Below are 18,705 nucleotides of genomic sequence, written 5' to 3'. Positions count from 1 at the left end.
GTATTATAATTCATGGCAGGTTTGAATTCCTGTTTGATTGGATATTCATCACTGAAATTAAAACAAGTAAACATGAACCAAGTTGATATAATCCTCACACACACACAGAAAGCTCAAACTTTCATGGAAGACTTCCTATAGTAAACCTTTTTTTCGTCACTGTATTTTCAATGCTTTCGTACCTGTAGATTTCCAGTCATTGCGCTAACACTAGTTAGCATTGGTTCGCGAAACTACCGCTAACTTCCTTCATACTGCACGCAGACATAAAAAAGGGTATCCAAGAGTTCATCTGATGCCAGAATCTCACAGTATCCCTTAAATAGTATTTTAATTGACATGATTAAAGTAAATGATGATATGAGGATATGATTATTTTTTTAAACGTGTTATTGAGGGAAAGTTAATAAGATTAGCAAGAATACAGAAAACATCTAGCTTTTATTTGCTTCAAGTGGGGTTGGGGAGAGGAATTGGAACCACATTCAGGATAAAGCGTAAGGGCAAATTCCTAATTAGAATTCAAACTGTAGTGAAATTGAAAAACACAATCTCAGCTTCATCAAACTATCCCAAAATAATCAAGACTCATTAACTATGAATACAAACAATACATTATTTGGAGATTATTCCTATTTTTATGAGAATATAAAGACCAAAACGCAACACTGTCATCTTTACCATATGATATATAGTACATTGATTGTTATTATGGTCACTGTTCTAAAAAGTTACAATTGATGAACAATTCACCCTTTTAATCTCGTTCCCTTTTTCCCACCTCACCTTCTTTACGTGCCATGTTGGTTAATACAGCTCTACTTTTTATGTTCTAGCCGCCTGGTTATTTTTGTGGGTACACCAACACTTGAACACACAACAATTCAGAGAATGAGGAACCTTTTGAAAAAGAAAAGAATGTGCCGGTTGAGATAATCAGAACTACAGTATCGGTAACAAGTACAAAACGACAATCAATCCCATTAAGTCCTCAACTCCGCAGGAGTCATAACATGTGATCCAGTTGTCTTTTGCACACCAAATCATCTAAAATCCGGGAACCACTGGTTGTTAAATAAATAGGCTTCTGATAACAAATGGTCCAAGTCCCTGTTGTCATTGCTAATTCAATAAAGTGGATAGCAAAATGTAAAAAGTAATATGTATAATTTAGGGGGGTTGGGGATATGTGGTTAATGAGCATTTTGCCAGCGTGAGGGCCAGTCGTTCTCCATCCAGCGTTGCAGAAGCCGCAGCACATCAATGCGCTGGTAGACCCGGCAAAGTTCGGTGAGCTCAGTGACGGTCTTGTGGTTGTTGCGCAGCAGGAACTCTTGTGTGGGGCTGTGGCACATTGAGCCCTGGGTCCGGTGCTCCAGCAGAGTCAGCTCATCATAGCTCATACCCCAACGGCTCGCAAAGTTCTTCCAGTTCTTGACAGTGCAATGATTTGGGTCCAGTTTAAGACGCAGTAAGTCAAGCAAGTCGTTGTCATCCATTAGGTCACTGATCTTTGGAGGTGGAGCTGAGCAGCAGCACTTCTCATATTGGTTGTTCAAGAACTGCAGCTCCTTGGGGAAGTCTAAGGTGTAGGGATTGGGGCAAGGGAGAATGGAATTACCAACAGCCTTGGAAATATACAGTGCACATGAAAATCATTAGTCTACTATTTTGGTACATGTACTGTATGCAAATGTAATGCATCTGTCTTGAAAGATGTGTTGCTATAATCTATCTACAACATGTGCTTGGAAATGTTGTTCAGGGGTATAGTATATATCATGATAAAATGAAAATTACCTGGTGAGATGGAGCCTGTGCAGATGCACTCTACACCATCTTCCACTGGCTGTACGAGGTTGGGTAAAACAAAACATTACATTCAGTTCTAATTATAGAGAGGAATTAGCTACCGATATGATTCAGAATACCTTACAGCAGTGGTTCCCAAACTTTTTATAGTCCTGTACCCCTTCAAACATTCAACCTCCAGCTGCGTACCCCCTCTAGCACCAGGGTCAACACACACTCAAATGTTGTTGTTTGCCATCATATAAATAATAATAATCAATAATTTAGCTCTTTATTTAACGATCTTACATATTAAACCTTATTTGTTCATCAACAATTGTGAATAACTCAACACAGGTTAATGAGAAGGGTGTGCTTGAAAGGATACACATAACTCTGCAATGTTGGGTTGTATTGGAGAGAGTCTGTCTTAAATAATTTTCCACACACACATACTAGTGAGGGCCGAGAATCCACTCTCACATAGCTCACTCGGGTGCTTCGCTATATCACATTTGACATTGTTCTGTAAGCTTGAGATCATTTGCACACAAAAAAATCATACAATGATGGAAAGACCTGTGTGTTGTCCTTGTTAATGCAGACAGAGAAGAGCTCCAACTTCTTAATCATTCAATGTCCCGCACATTGAATATAGTTGCAGAGAGTCCCTATAATCCTAGATGCAGATCATTCAGGCGAGAAAAAACATCACCCAGATAGGCCAGTCGTGTGAGAAAATGGTCAGTAAAGAAAACTTTAAGCTCGTCTCACTATTTAATTTTTTTTTGTCAATACTTTGCCCCTTGATAACCAGCGCACTTCTGTATGTTGTAAAAGCGTTACATGGTCGCTGCCCATATAGTGCAGAAAATACACAAGAGTTCAGGGGCCTTGCTTTAAAGTTAACCATTTTCACTGTAGTGTCCAAAACGTCTTTCAAGCTGTCAGGCATTCCCTTGGCAGCAAGAGCCTCTCAGTGGATGCTGCAGTGTACCCAAGTGGCGTCGGGAGCAACTGCTTGCACGCTCGTTACCACTCCACTATGTCTCCCTGTCATGGCTTTTTGCCATCAGTACAGATACCAACATGAGCAGTAGCTACGTTTGGCTACATACGGGCCGTTAGTGGAATTCCTGCGAGAGAGTAACGGTTAATGTGATTGGATGTTCATTATTTGACTAGGCTACCTGTATTTGACATTGTGTTGTTATTTCGCTGAACACTAGATGGTTAATTACATTTTTGGCAGTGAAACGAGGCTACACAGGCGAGAAAAAAAACTCCTGTTGGAAAAAATATACACGGACTGTTTGAAAATGTGAAGATTATTTTTTTTTTAAACAAACAAACAAACAAATATATATATATATTTATATATATATAAAATGTGAATCACATTTTTATTTGGAATACCTGCCTTACAGTATTCTAATTGATACCATTAAAATAACACAACCTTTTTAAACCAACTCACAAACCTTTTCCTATACGGAAACAAGCGATCATTCTCACTCATTAAAACGGTCTTGTGGTTTTGACACCAACCACTAGTTCCAGTTACAAAGGCTCAAACATTACAGACCAGGTCATGACATTCTCAGATGCTGGCTTAGCGGTTGGAGTCATCTTTAGTAATCTACAGTTTACAGGAGCATCCTGTCAAGGCTCATCACCACATTTTCACATTAATATGAAACTAACACAAAGAAACTACACTTTATCTCAGTGTAAGTGAGCCCATCACCCACCTGTCTTATTCTGTCTGAGAGAGGTGTGAGGTAGCCAGGTGGCATGGACCTCAGCTGCAGTGTCACTGTATCTGAAAAGGACAGATCGACAGTATAGATGAATATTGTACTTTCTCATTAGAGGCCCCAGCAAGGCACATCAGTTGTGTGAACAGATGTACTGAGCTTAGAGCACCTACCTTGAGGATCTGTGACTTGGACTGGATAGTTGGACTTCAAGGACTAAGAGACACAAACACACATGTTCAGCTTTGCTACAAAATTACACTGATGGATTCTGATCTTTATAGTGATAGAAATATTTGAAGACAGAGAGATAGCAATTAAAACACATAAACTGTGGAGAAAAATTATACTCTGTGTTGGATAGCAAAAAGTGGCTTGTTGCAACTTGCTTCTATATTAGTCCCTGGGCGTAAGAAATCCCAGTATAATGTACTCAACTATGGTTAAACTTTACATGGCTATTTACATGGCTATTTTCTGAAAACATGGCTTTTCTCGGTCTACTCGGACCGAAGAGTTAGCACTCATTTTGTTCTACTCTTTTGAAATAAGAAAAACATTCAATTAAATTGAGATTGTACATTTCTTAACACTAGTTTGTTTCTGATGATATTAGACAGCCATACCATTTCTGCCATGAAGCTACTGGTATCTGTGTCCTCCACTGGTTCAGAGATGATTCTATCTGTCGAGACAAGACAGGGATATTACATGAAGAGAACAATGCATAAAGGAACATATTGCAGATGTTATATATAATGATGGCTGATGGAAATGATGGAATGCAGTTTTTCAACAAAGCAAATATCAGAATGAAGAGGATACATTAAATCTGAAATGATTGATTGTCCTGGGTCCTGATATAGTGGACATGGACACACATGGATGAGTTGCAGATGTACAAAGCCCTCAATTATGGCTCTAAACAGTCTAACTGACAAAATATAGGAAACGCCATCATAAAGTGTCTTAATAGGGCGTTGGGCCATCACGAGCCAGAACAGCTTCAATGGACCTTAGCATAGATTCTACAAGTGTCTGGAACTCTATTGGAGGGATGCGACACCATTCTTCCAGAAGAAATTCCATTATTTGGTGTTTTGTTGATAGTGGTGGAAAACGCTGTCTCAGGCGGCGCTCCAGAATCTCTCATCAGTGTTCAATTAGGTTAAGAACTGGTGACTGAGACGGCCATGGTTTACATTGTTTTCATGCTCATTAAACCATTCAGTGACCACTTGTGCCCTGTGGATGGGGGCATAGTCATCCTATGGGGGCATAGCCATTGTAGCCAAAATAATGGCCTACTCAGTATTTTTATACACAACCCTAAGCATGATTGGATGTTAATTGCTTAATTAACTCAGGAACAACACCTGTGTGGAAGCACCTGCTTTCAATTTACTTTTTATTCCTCATTTGCTCATCTTTACATTATTTTGGCACTTACCTGTACCTCTACAAGGCCATTCAGGCTTCTATCAGTCTGCATCATTGTAAAGCTATTGTATGAGACCCGAGGGCTCCAAATAAAGAGCTGCTCTGACTTTTCTGACCTTTCTTCGGTTACATTCCATGAAGCTGACACTCACTTCAGCTTTGATGGGAACCTTGGGTTTGTAAACCCATTCAATTGAACTAAAGACAATTTCCTATTAGAGGTCGACCGATTAATCGGAATGGCCGATGAATTAGGGCCGATTTCAAGTTTTCATAACAATCGGTATTTTTGGCCACCGATTTGCCGATTTTTAAAAACAATATATATATATTTTTTTAATTAGGCAAGTCAGATTAAGAACACGTTCTTATTTTCAATGACGGCCTAGGAACAGGGGTTAACTGCCTTGTTCAGGGGGGATTCGGGGATTCGTTTTTGCAACCTTCCGGTGACTAGTCCAACGCTCTAACCACCTGCCTTACATTGCACTCCACGAGGAGCCTGCATGGCAGGCTGACTACCTGTTACGCGAGGGCAGCAAGAAGCCAAGGTAAGTTGCTAGCTAGCATTAAACTTATCTTATAAAAAAACTATCAATCTTAACATAATCACTAGTTAACTACACATGGTTGATGATATTACTAGTTTATCTAACGTGTCCTGCGTTGCATATAATCGATGCGGTGCCTGTTAATTTCTCATCGAATCACAGCCTACTTCGACAAATGGGTGATGATTTAACAAGCGCATTTGCTAAAAAAGCACTGTCGTTGCACCAATGTACCTAACCATAAACATCAATGCCTTTATTTAAAATCAATACACAAGTATATATTAAAAAAAAGTATATAAAAATTTGTGTCACTTCTCTAGCGTTCCGTGCAAGCAGTCAGGGTATATACAGCAGTTTGGGCCGCCTGGCTCATTGCGGACTGTGTGAAGTCCATTTATTCCTAACAAAGGCCGTAATTAATTTGCCAGAATTGTACATAATTGGTTGTGCAATGTAACAGGAATATTTAGACTTAGGGATGCCACCCGTTAGATAAAATACGGAACGGTTCCGTATTTCACTGAAATAATAAACGTTTCGTTTTCGAAATTATAGTTTACGGATTCGACTATATTAATGACCAAAGGCTCGTATTTCTGTGTGTTATTATGTTATAATTAAGTCTATGATTTGATATTTGATAGAGCAGTCCGACTGAGCGATGGTAGGCAGCAGGTTCGTAAGCATTCATTCAAACAGCACTTTCGTGCGTTTTGCCAGCAGCTCTTCGCAATTCTTCAAGCATTGCGCTGTTTATGACTTCAAGCCTATCAACTCCCGAGATTAGGCTGGTGTAACCGATGTGAAATGGCTAGCTAGTTAGCGGGTGCGCGCTAATAGCGTTTCAAACGTCACTCGCTCTGAGACTTGGAGTAGTTGTTCCCCTTGCTCTGCATGGGTAACGCTGCTTCGAGGGTGGCTGTTGTCGATGTGTTCCTGGTTTGAGCCCAGGTAGGAGTGAGGAGAGGGACGGAAGCTATATTGTTACATTGGCAATACTAAAGTGCCTATAAGAACATAGAATAGTCAAAGGTATATGAAATACAAATTGTATAGAGAGAAATAGTCCTATAATAACTACAACCTAAAACTTCTTACCTGGGAATATTGAAGACTCAAGTTAAAAGGAACCACCAGCTTTCATATGTTCTCATGTTCTGAGCAAGGAACTTAAACGTTAGCTTTTTTACATGGCACATATTGTACTTTTACTTCATTCTCCAACACTTTGTTTTTGCATTATTTAAACCAAATTGAACATGTTTCATTATTTATTTGAGGCTAAATTGATAGTATTTATGTATTAAATAAGTGTTCATTCAGTATTGTTGTAATTGTCATTATTACAAATAAATAAATAAATACATTGCAAAAAAAATATAAAATTATCGGCCGATTAACCGGCATCGGCTTTTTTTGGCCCCCCCCAATAAAATAGGTATCGGCGTTGAAAAAGTCATAATCGGTCGACCTCTATTTCCTATAGCTACATTAATTAAGTTAGTGACACAGTTGAAATTACAGAGTAAGCCAGGCAAAGATCTCAAACGAAAACACGTGGGTGGGCTCACTTCCTCGAACAAGAGACAACATTTTCAGGGTTTTCTCACATTGGTGACGTGAGTAAACATATACACACAAACACACACACTGACACACCGTATCCAATTTTACCACAGCAAATGTTATTATAATGGAGCTGTAAGGTCACTCGCACCAGGGACCTGTCAGTCTGTCATTGATTGAACATATCACCAACAAGAGGGGAAATTTTGTCAAGATGTCAAATAACTACTAAAAACACCCTCACGAGTTTTGATTGAACAAGATTATTTTAACATATTCTAGTCCAGAAGCTGTGATCATTTCTGTGGAGGCTACACACAACTCACTTGGCACACACTGGTTCAATTAACGTTGAATTAAATGACATTGAATCAACGTGGAATAGACGTTAAATTGACATCTGTGCCACGTGGGAAAAGACTACATCTTGCAGTATTTTCTGCATTTTGTCATATTGCAGTATTTTCTCCACTGTTTCCTACATGATGATGATGACAGTGATACAAGAGAGGACCTGCCAGTTACCTCTCCGTATGCCAAGCTCTCAGTAAGATCAATAACAGCAGAACAGTTACAGTGATGTTTTATGCAGTGTCACTGTAATAACCATGTAATTGCTGTTGCATACATAGAAACAGAGTCTCATTCTAGGCCTGTGGTTTCACAGAGTTATGTACAGATCCTTTGGTAATGCATACTCATTCTACCTTGCTCCTTATTAGTGCATGCAATGCTGAGACACATCAGCCCCACATCCCCTACTCATCAACTATAAGCAGAAACCCAGCTCATCTCAGTATTGTTTCTGCTGCACAGGGAATGCAGAGACATGTACCTACTCGCTCAGGAAACAGTTCAAGAGATGAAATATAAGCCACATCATAATATCGTTAGATCCCTCGAGGCCATGATTCCACAGAGATGAACCCAGATTTTCTCCTTTTTGACCACCCATGCCTTTGCTGCTAAGATAAGTCAAGTTTTAAAACATTTAATCAGATCGTGTAACGGTGCATTTGCTCGGCAGTGACAAAGGCCCACAAATGGCTTGAGATGAATGGCGTGCTAATACCTAACTCAATCCATGCAGTTTCTATATCTAACACAAAGATGGACAAATGCCTCGTTGCCTCGTCTATGCACGGTGGATGATTGAGGGTTGTGTGCGTGTGTCTGTGCTGGAAAACTCAAGTTCCACCATGCTCAGCATGAAAATGTGATTTGTTGAGTGAGATGAGGTGTACTTTGCTGGTGTAAAGCCCTCAGCTGCTGTAAAGGCTTCGGCTACTGTAAAGGCCTTGGCTGCTATATTAAAATTGACAACGCAATAGTAAGAAATAATATAGATCTTGTTCTTCAAGACATGCTGATGAGGACAATGTTTCAGTATTAAGAAAAGCAGCCATTTTTATGAAAGAACCAGAGCATTGTGCAACAGTGGGGTATTATTGTTCTGCTCATTCAAGTGAAAAGGCATCCTCAAGACCCAACAGGTATCTGTTCAAACAGATCACGGAGTAAATGTCATTCATTTGCATGAGCTCAAGGGGTCAGCTCACATTTTCACACCCACCCACACCAAAACAGCCATTTACATTTGCAAATATTATTGATTAACCATTTAAAATCATTATAGATTCACAGTGAAAACCAAAACATAGAAAATGTGGGGTTATATTCTTTACAACATTGACATTTAAAAAACACAGTAGCATAGCTTGCCATTTAGTTTTGATTCATCAGGGTGTCCAATGTACATGCCTCAAATTTGAGATAACAGTTTTATGCTATGTTTAATCAAGTTAGTACAGTTTGGCATAGCCTAGGCCTACCCTACTCACTTTTATCACTGACGACAAAATTTTATATTTTCCAACTCCCACACATCTTATACATCCACTGAGAGCAGTGGAGGCTCCTCAGATTAGGAAGAGGAGGATCATCTTCTTCAGTGAATTTCATAAAAATACAAATAGTGAAACATTAAAAAAGTTAGCCTTTTTAGATAAAACTATACTAAATATATTCACGTCTCCAAATAATTGATTAAAACACTGTTTTGCAATGAAGGTCTAGAGTAGCCTCAACAGCAGGTGGCTTCCGTCCTCCTCTGGGCACATTGACTTCAATACAAAACGTAGGAGGCTCATGGTTCTCACCCCCTTCCATAGACTTACACAATAATTATGACAACTTCCAGAGGACGTCCTCCAACCTATCAGAGCTCTTGCAACATGAATAGACAAGGACAAGTCCTCCCAATCAAAATATCAGAGAATGAATCTAGTACTGAAAGCATAAGCTACAGCTAGCTAGCACTGCTATGCATAAAATGTGGTGAGTAGTTGACTCAAAGAGAGAGAAGGACAATTGTTGAACAGTTTTGAACAAATAAGAAGCGAGAGAAAGAGCTACGTAGCTATATTTGGTTGTATTTTGTCTTACTTTCACTTAGCTAGAGAATGCAGTGAATTGTGTTTGACTGTTATTAGGGGCATATTCATTCCGCCGACTCTGTTCAAAAACATTTCTTAAACGGAACGAAACTGGGATAAAAGTACCTGAATTTGTCCAATAGAAATTCACATTTGCAACTGTTGGACTAATGATTTCTCCCTAGATCAGCTAGATGCAGGCAAGAGTGTGCAAGGCAGTATTGAATGTGTCACTGTCTGTCACCTTGATTACTCAAAATTCTCTGTTTCATAGGCTAAACTTTCATTCATAGGCTATGTAGTAGCAACCTCGTGATGGGTACAGATAAAATTTAAGTGTCATGTAGAAGCCTAGACCTATCAATTTTACATTGAGCTGGGTGACAGGGTCTATAGACAATCATGGACTACAAAGGGAAAACCACCTATGTCTTGCTTCCGGACATTTGTTTCAAGATGTCCACCATTGTTCCTGTACCCAAGAAAGCAAAGGTAACTGAACTAAATGACTATCGCCATGTAGCACTCACTTCTGTCATCATGAAGTGCTTTGAGAGGCTAGTTAAAGATATATATCCCCTCTACCTTACCTGACACCCTAGATCCATTTAAATTCGCTTACCGCCCCAATAGATCCACAGACGATGCAATCGCCATCGCACTGCACACTGCCCTATCCCATCTGGACAAGAGGAATACCTATGTAAGAATACTGTGACGATAGCTCGGGAACCTGGGTCTGAACCCTGCCCTGTGCAACTGGCACCTGGACTTCCTGATGGGCCGCCCCCAGGTGGTGAAGGTAGGAAACAACACCTCCACTTCGCTGATCCTCAACACACGGGCCCCACAAGTGTGCGTGCTCAGCCCCCTCCTGTACTTCCTGTTAACCTATGACTGCATGGCCACGCACGCCACCAACTCAATCATCAAGTTGGCAGACAACACAACAGATTACCAACAACGATGAGACAGCCAACAGGGATGAGGTGAGGGCCCTGGAAGAGTGGCACTAGGAAAATAACCTCTCACTCAACGTCAACAAAACAAAGGAGCTGATTGTGGATTTCAGGAAACAGCAGAGGGAGCACGCCCCTATCTATATCGACAGTGAGAAGGTGGAAAGTTTAAGGCCAAAAAGATCATCAAGGAAATCACAGCTTCTATCTCAAGGCCATTAGACTGTTAAATAGCCATCACAAGCCAGCTTCCACCTGGTTACGCAACCCTGCACCTTAGAGGCTGCTGCCCTACATACATAGACTTGGAATCACTGGCCACTTTAATAATGGAACACTTGTCACTTTAGTAAATGTTTAAATAATGTTTACATACTGCTTTAATCATCTCATATGCATATACTGTATTCTATTGTACTGTATTTTAGTCAATGCCATTCCAACATTGCTCAATCTAATATTTATATATCTTTTAACTCCATTATTTTACTTTTAGATGTGTGTATTGTTAGATACTACTGCACTATTGGGGCTAGGAACACAAGCATTTTGCTACACCCGCAATAACATCTGCTAAATATGTGTATGTGACCAATAAAATGTGATTTGAATGGATTATGAATGACAGCCATCCAACATGCTGTAATAGAAATAAGGCCATGCTCATACATTTTTTTTTATCATCCTCCCTCATCTTAAACTGCACCGACCGCCACTGATTGAGAATAAGGTGCAAGTCCCTTACTGTCATTGATACAGGAAGGGGAATTTTATGTTTGGGGAAATGCCAGTTGTGATCAGAGAACATTGAAATGGAACCAATAAAATGCAAGTTCTCTGTTATGTCAATACATTCTTACAACTAAGATGTGGAAATATGTATTAAATAAAAAAGTTCTGATAGCCTACATTTAAAAAAAACAAATCAAAAGGACATTCCAATATTACAGTTGGACTGTCCGTTTGTAAATTAGTAGGTTGTTCAAAAAGCACACAACCCACTGGGCACAGACGTCATTCAACGTATTTTTTTAACCCCCAGTTCCCCGGTAGGCGGTCATTGGAAATATGAATTTGTCCATAACTGACTTGCCTAATAAAGTAATATGTTGGGTGAAAAACTACGTTTATGTCTTTATACAAATTAAATCAGTTTTCCACGTTGAATTGTTTGTTGTTGAAATGACGTGAAAACAACGTTGATTCAACCAGTTTTCGCCCAGTGGGAAGATGTGGATTCAAACATGCATTAAGGATGACCTTCATCCACAACCAGTAAGTAGCCTATATATATCATACAAGAGGGCCATAAACGACATATCTATATCATTTAAACATTTTAAATAAAAGTGCAGACTTACCGAATGGCTCCTTAAACGCCTTCAAGCTATTCATCTTGACACAAATAGACGTACACATAAGAGAAAAGTCCGTTGCACCTAATGGTAAAATGACAACGTCTGATAACAAAATTGATGCGGAGAGTGGCGATAACACTTCGGCGACTGAGTACCCGAGACTGAGCTGAGGGGGCGGGAGGTGAAGATGATGTAATGATGATGATCCTCAATAGTGGAACAAGTTCTGACTTCAATCATATATGACTCTTCTCTGATCACAAGTGTCTCATGTCGAGCAACTTCCCGTACACAATGGAAGACATGTCATGGAGGCCGACAGATCTGTCTGGAGATTAACCATTTAAATCCCGCCATTACTACATGGCCCAATAACTTTCCTTAGCCAAGGCGATGCTATTGTAAACTATATAGCCAAGGAATTATATACAGTCGTGGCCAAAAGTTTTGAGAATGACACAAATATTAATTTCCACAAAGTTTGCTGCTTCAGTGTCTTTAGATATTTTTGTCAGATGTTACTATGGAACACTGAAGTATAATTACAAGCATTTCATAAGTGTCAAAGGCTTTTATTGACAATTACATGAAGTTGATGCAAAGAGTCAATATTGGCAGTGTTGACCCTTCTTTTTCAAGACCTCTGCAATCCGCCCTGGCATACTGTCAATTAACTTCTGGGCCACATCCTGACTGATGGCAGCTCATTCTTGCATAATCAATGCTTGGAGTTTGTCAGAATATGTGGGTTTTTGTTTGTCCACCCGCCTCTTGAGGATTGACCACAAGTTCTCAATGGGATTAAGTTCTGGGGAGATTCCTGGCCATGGACCCAAAATATCGATGTTTTGTCCCCCGAGCCACTTAGTTATCACTTTTGCCTTATGGCAAGGTGCTCCATCATGCTGGAAAAGGCATTGTTCGTCACCAAACTGTTCCTGGATGGTTGGGAGAAGTTGCTCTCGGAGGATGTGTTGGTAACATTCTTTATTCATGGCTGTGTTCTTAGGCAAAATGTGAGTGAGCCCACTCCCTTGGCTGAGAAGCACCTCCACACATGAATGGTCTCAGGATGCTTTACTGTTGGCATGACACAGGACTGATGGTAGCGCTCACCTTGTCTTCTCCGGACAAGCTTTTTTCCAGATGCCCCAAACAATCGGAAAGGGGATTCATCAGAGAAAATGACTACCCCAGTCCTCATCAGTCCAATCCCTGTACCTTTTGCAGAATATCAGTCTGTCCCTGATCTTTTTCCTGAAGAGAAGTGGCTTCTTTGCTGCCCTTCTTGACACCAGGCCATCTTCCAAAAGTCTTCGCTTCACTGTGCGTGCAGATGCACTCACACCTGCCTGCTGCCATTCCTGAGCAAGCTCTGTACTGGTGGGGCCCCGATCCTGCAGCTGAATCAACTTTAGGAGACGGTCCTGGCGCTTGCTGGACTTTCTTGGGCGCCCTGAAACCTTCTTCACAACAATTGAACCGCTCTCCTTGAAGTTCTTGATTATCCGATAAATGGTTGATTTAGGTGCAATCTTACTGGCAGCAATATCCTTGCCTGTGAAGCCCTTTGTGTGCAAAGCAATGATAACGGCACGTGTTTCCTTGCAGGTAACCATGATTGACAGAGGAAGAACAATGATTCCAAGCACCATCCTCCTTTTGAAGCTTCCAGTCTGTTATTCGAACTCAATCAGCATGATAGAGTGATCTCCAGCCTTGTCCTCGTCAACACTCACACCTGTGTTAACGAGAGAATCACTGACATGATGTCAGCTGGTTTTTTTGTGGCAGGGCTGAAATGCAGTGGAAATGTTTTGTGGGGATTCAGTTCATTTGCATGGCAAAGAGGGACTTTGCAATTAATTGCAATTCATCTGATCGCTCTTCATAACATTGTGGAGTATATGCAAATTGCCATCATACAAACTGAGGCAGCAAACAGAAAATGTATATTTGTGTCATTCTCAAAACTTTTGGCCACGACTGTATACAGTACCAGTCAAAATTTTGGACACACCTACTCATTCTCGAGTTTTTCTTTATTTAGACTATTTTCTACATTGTAGAATAAGTGGATGCTTGAAGTTAGTGAGGGAGATATAAGTCTCCAGCTTCAGTGATTTTTGCAATTCGTTCCAGTCATTGGCAGCAGAGAACTGGAAGGAAAGGTGGCGAAAGGAGGAGTTGGCATTGGGGATGACCAGTGAAATATACCTGCTGGAGTGCGTGCTACGGGTGGGTGTTGCTATGGTAACCAGTGAGTTGAGATAAGGCGGGGCTTTACCTGGCAAAGACTTATAGATGACCTGGAGCCAGTGGGTTTGGCGACGAATATGAAGCGAGGGCCAGCCAACGAGAGCATAAAGGTTGCAGTGGTGGGTAGTATATGGGGCTTTGATGACAAAACAGATGGCACTATGGTAGACTACATCTAATTTGCTGAGTAGAGTGTTGGAGGCTAGTTTGTAAATGACATCGCCGAAGTCAAGGATCAGTAAGGATAGTCAGTTTTACGAGGGTATGTTTAGCAGCATGAGTGAAGGAGGCTTTGTTGTGAAATAGGAAGCCGATTCTAGATTTAATTTTGGATTGGAGATTCTTAATGTGAGTAAGGAAGGAGAGTTTACAGTCTAACCAGACACCTAGGTATTTGTAGTTGTCCACATATTCTAAGTCGGAACCATCCAAAGTAGTGATGCTAGTCGGGCGGGCGGGTGCGGGCGGCGATCGGTTGAAGAGCATGCACTTCGTTTTACTAGCCTTTAAGAGCAGTTGGAGGCCACAGAAGGAGTGTTGTATGGCATTGAAGCTCAACTGGAGGTTAGCTAACACAGTGTCCAAAGAAGGGACAGAAGTATACAGAATGGTGTTGTCTGCGTAGAGGTGGATCAGAGAATCACCAACAGCAAGAGCGACATCATTGATATATACAGAGAAAAGAGTCGGCCCGAGAATTGAACCCTGTGCCACCCCCATAGAGACTGCCAGGGGTGGACAACAGGCCCTCCGATTTGACACCCTGATCTCTGTCTGAGAAGTAGTTGGTGAACCAGGCGAGGCAGTCATTTGAGAAACCAAGGCTGTTGAGTTTGCCGATAAGATTGCAGTAATTGACAGAGTCAAATGCCTTGGCCAGGTCGATGAAGACGGCTGCACAGTACTGTCTCTTATCGATGGCGGTTATGATATTGTTTAGGACCTTGAGCGTGGCTGAGGTGCACCTATGGCCAGCTCGGAAACCAGATTGCATAGCGGAGAAGGTACAGTGGGATTCGAAATGGTCGGTGATCTGTTTGTTTACTTGGCTTTTGAAGACTTTACAAAGGCAGGGCAGGATGGATATAGGTCTATAACAGTTTGGGTCTAGAGTGTCTCCCCCTTTGAAGAGGGGGATGACCGCAGAAGCTTTCCAATCTTTAGGGATCTCAGACGATACGAAAGGGAGGTTGAACAGACTAATAATAGGTGTTTCAACAATTGCGGCGGATCATTTTAGAAAGAGAGGGTCCAGATTGTCTAGTCCAGCTGATTTGTAGGGGTCCAGAAATTGCAGCTCTTTCAGAACACCAGCTACCTGGATTTGGGTGAAGGAGAAGCGGTCGGGTGGTCGTTTGACAGTGGACCCATTACGGACGCAGGGAATGAGGCAGTGATCGCTGGGATCCTGGTTAAAGACAGCAGAGGTGTATTTAGAGGACAGGTTGGTCAGGATGATATCAATGAGGGTGCCCGTGTTTACGGATTTAGGGTTGTACCTGGTAGGTTCCTTGACAATTTGTGTGAGATTGAGGGTATCTAGCTTAGATTGTAGGACGGACGGGGTGTTATTAAGCATATCCCAGTTTAGGTCACCTAACAGTACGAACTCTGAAGATAGATGGGGGGCAATCAATTCACATGTGGAGTCCAGGGCACAGGTAGAGGTGGTATACAGAAGATAGCCATATTTGTTAAAAGCCCAAGTCCATATTATGGACTGCTGCAGAAGATAAGTTCATTAGAGTTACCAGCCTCAGAAATTACAACCCAAATAAATGCTTCAGAGTTCAAGTCACAGACACATCTCAACATCAACTGTTCAGAGGAGACTACGTGAATCAGGCCTACATGGTCGAATTGCTGCAAAGAAACCACTACTAAAGGACACCAATAAGAAGAAGAAACTTCTTTGGGCCAAGAAACACGAGCAATGGACATTAGACCGGGGGAAATCTGTCCTTTGGACTGAGTCAAAATGTGATATTTTTGGTTCCAATCTTTGTGTCTTTGTGAGACGCAGAGTCTGTGAACGGATGATGTCTGCATGTGTGGTTCCCACAGTGAAGCATGGAGGAGGAGGTGTGATGGTGTGGGGGTGCTTTGCTGGTGACACTGTCTGTGATTTATTTAGAATTCAAGGCACACTTAACCAGCATGGCTACCACAGCATTCTGCAGCGATACCCCATCCCATCTGGTTTGCGCATAGTGGGACTATAATTTGTTTTTCAACAGGACAATGATCCAACACACCTCCAGGCTGTGTAAGGGCTATTTGACCAAAAAGGAGCGTGATGGAGTACTGCATCAGATGACCTAGGGATGACCTGGCCTCCACAATCACCCAACCTCAACCCAATTGAGATGGTTTGGGATGATTTGGACCGCAGAGTGAAGGAAAAGCAGCCAACAAGTGCTCAGCATATGTGGGAACTCCTTCAAGACTGTTGGAAAAGCATTCCAGGTGAAGCTTGTTGAGAGAATGCCAAGAGTGTGCAAGCTGTCATCAAGGCAGATGGTGGCTACTTTGAAGAATCTCAAATCTAAAATATATTTTGATTTGTTTAACACTTTTTTGATTACTACATGATTCCTTATGTGTTATTTCAAGGTTTGGTGTCTTCACTATTATTCTTCAATATAGAACACAAGAAAAATAAAGAAAAACCCTTGAGTGAGTAGGTGTGTCCAAACTTTTGACTGGTACTGTAGGTCTCATAACACTGTTGTCGAAAATAGCCTAAAAACAGTAATCATGCTTCAGCCAAAGGCAGCCATGCCGCTTGGTGTTTAGAAGAGATTTTGCCTAATCTTGATGCATCCATGATGCATTTATAAGTTATATTGTTCACGAATCAATGCATATCAGTAGCTTTAGCTACAGTATTGAAATGTGAACATTGAACAGTAGGAAACATCCCAGAATGAAATATATTGCAGCTGATCCAATAGGCTTGATACATTGTCTACTCTAGAGTCTAGTAGAAACTAATGTTGAAATACATGTTGGTGGTGTCCGCTATGTGAAAAAGAACACACATTGTGCTATGGGAAATAATAAACAGATACTTTCTTAAACACTGCCTTGACTGTTAAAGCTGTGATACAATGTAACAAGGTTGCATTGCATCATTGTATAATTGAATAGCTTACTTGCAATGCACTATTGAGTTTTCACTGCGCAAGAGATTCTTCCTTTCTAAAAAGTGTTTTTTGCAGATTCAAATGTTAAGGTGCTGCCATCTGCTGTCATGTATGGGTACGTCATGTATGGGTACGAACACAGGTTCTCTTCGAAATGCAATGCAACACCTACTTTTAGGCCTATGCATTTATTACGACTTAATTTCAGTCTATAGTCTAGGCCTGAATCAATGCGCAATATTATGTTCTTTACGCATAAATTATTTTGGAGCCTAGCCTGTTTACTGTTTAAAGAAATGTTGTTTAGGCAAGCAGATGTTCTTGTGGAAAGATGAAATATGCCCTGTATTTGGCATTATTCTTCACGAGGCATGAATCACTGCGTAAAACTGGTAGGTGACTTTGAAAGAGCCAATCATTTGGCTTCAGTTTTCCTGGGGTGTAATCATTAATCAAAACATTTGCTAAAGGTTCAATTTTGCAACGAAAACGAGATTTTCTATTGGAGAAATTCAGGTATGCATCTCCCCGTTTCGTTCCGTTTGCTTCCGTTTGGTTTCTTGTGAATACACCCCTGGGCTCGTGCGTTTTGTAGCCTAACGTACACTTTTGTGAACTCCGTCATTACGCACAACTACGTAAAACGTTCGCCCAATCAGATGAGGAGCTTGAACCCAGGAAAGAATTCGTGTCACGGCAGCAGCACCAGCTGGATCCTATCCACATTAAGACTTCCGGTTTTTGAATTTGGACTTCAACATAAAAGTCAGCGGTAAAAACGCTTTGCGTATGATGCTAAATCTATATTTTTTTTGCAGCTTTGTATAGTGCATAATGTGAAAAGCCAGCAGCAAGCTGTGCAACACAGTCCCCCTTGAAAAACTAAGAATATTTGGTTTCTAGAGACCCTAATGAGTATTTTGGGGTGGGAAATACTCAGTAGGGTCTCCACTAACCAAATATGATTAATTTTGGAGGGGGACTGTGTTGCACGGCCTGTTGCTGGTATTTCACTCCGCCCCCTCCATAGCCCCCAATGCAATACACTCTAATACACTGTGCAAGAGATATGTATTAGTTTGTACAGCAGTAGCAGTGTGTGGGTAAAATCCCTGGGGAAGCCAAGCCAGGAAAATAGTGCCATATTACAACCTGTATTGTGATATTTGCATTATTTCCTCAATAACCTGTTAGTTCATATGCCTTGCCACTGTGATATATAGGCCTAAGGCCGAGACAATAAGAAGACACAGTGGCAGAATATATTCAACCACACCTTTGTTTCATCACAAAACCGGAGCGCAACATCTGTCTAGTGGAGTCCACAAGGCATATTGCATGTAACATAACTTACAGCATGGTCAATCAAGTTAATGTTTCCGTCATTTTCGGACTACTAAACGAACACCGGAAAGTTACCACAAGTAGCAAAAAAAAAAA

The 18,705-nt window shown here is 41.0% G+C and overlaps 1 protein-coding gene across 2 annotated transcripts; it reads right to left on the bottom strand.

Annotated features, from left to right (window-relative positions):
• Nucleotides 1–422: 422 nt before the first annotated feature.
• On the bottom strand, nucleotides 423–12,163 carry LOC106576942 (ectodysplasin-A receptor-associated adapter protein). 2 transcript variants are annotated; one of them, XM_014154485.2, is made up of 6 exons: nucleotides 11,864–12,163; nucleotides 4,175–4,233; nucleotides 3,722–3,764; nucleotides 3,543–3,613; nucleotides 1,801–1,849; nucleotides 423–1,582 (listed from the first exon to the last, which is right to left on the bottom strand). In XM_014154485.2, exons 1-6 carry the CDS (start codon nucleotides 11,919–11,921, stop codon nucleotides 1,194–1,196), a joined length of 669 nt encoding a protein of 222 aa, XP_014009960.1. In that variant the 5' UTR covers nucleotides 11,922–12,163; the 3' UTR covers nucleotides 423–1,193. The 2 variants fall into 2 exon arrangements, with proteins under 2 accessions (XP_014009960.1, XP_014009961.1); XM_014154486.2 differs by having other exon boundaries at nucleotides 4,175–4,229; nucleotides 11,864–12,162.
• Nucleotides 12,164–18,705: the final 6,542 nt, after the last annotated feature.

Source organism: Salmo salar, chromosome ssa18 (genome assembly GCF_905237065.1).
Source record: "Salmo salar chromosome ssa18, Ssal_v3.1, whole genome shotgun sequence".
Taxonomy (NCBI): Eukaryota; Metazoa; Chordata; class Actinopteri; order Salmoniformes; family Salmonidae; genus Salmo; species Salmo salar.
The sequence above is the reverse complement of the archived record's forward strand: the minus strand, read 5'-3'. Positions and strand labels throughout refer to the sequence as shown.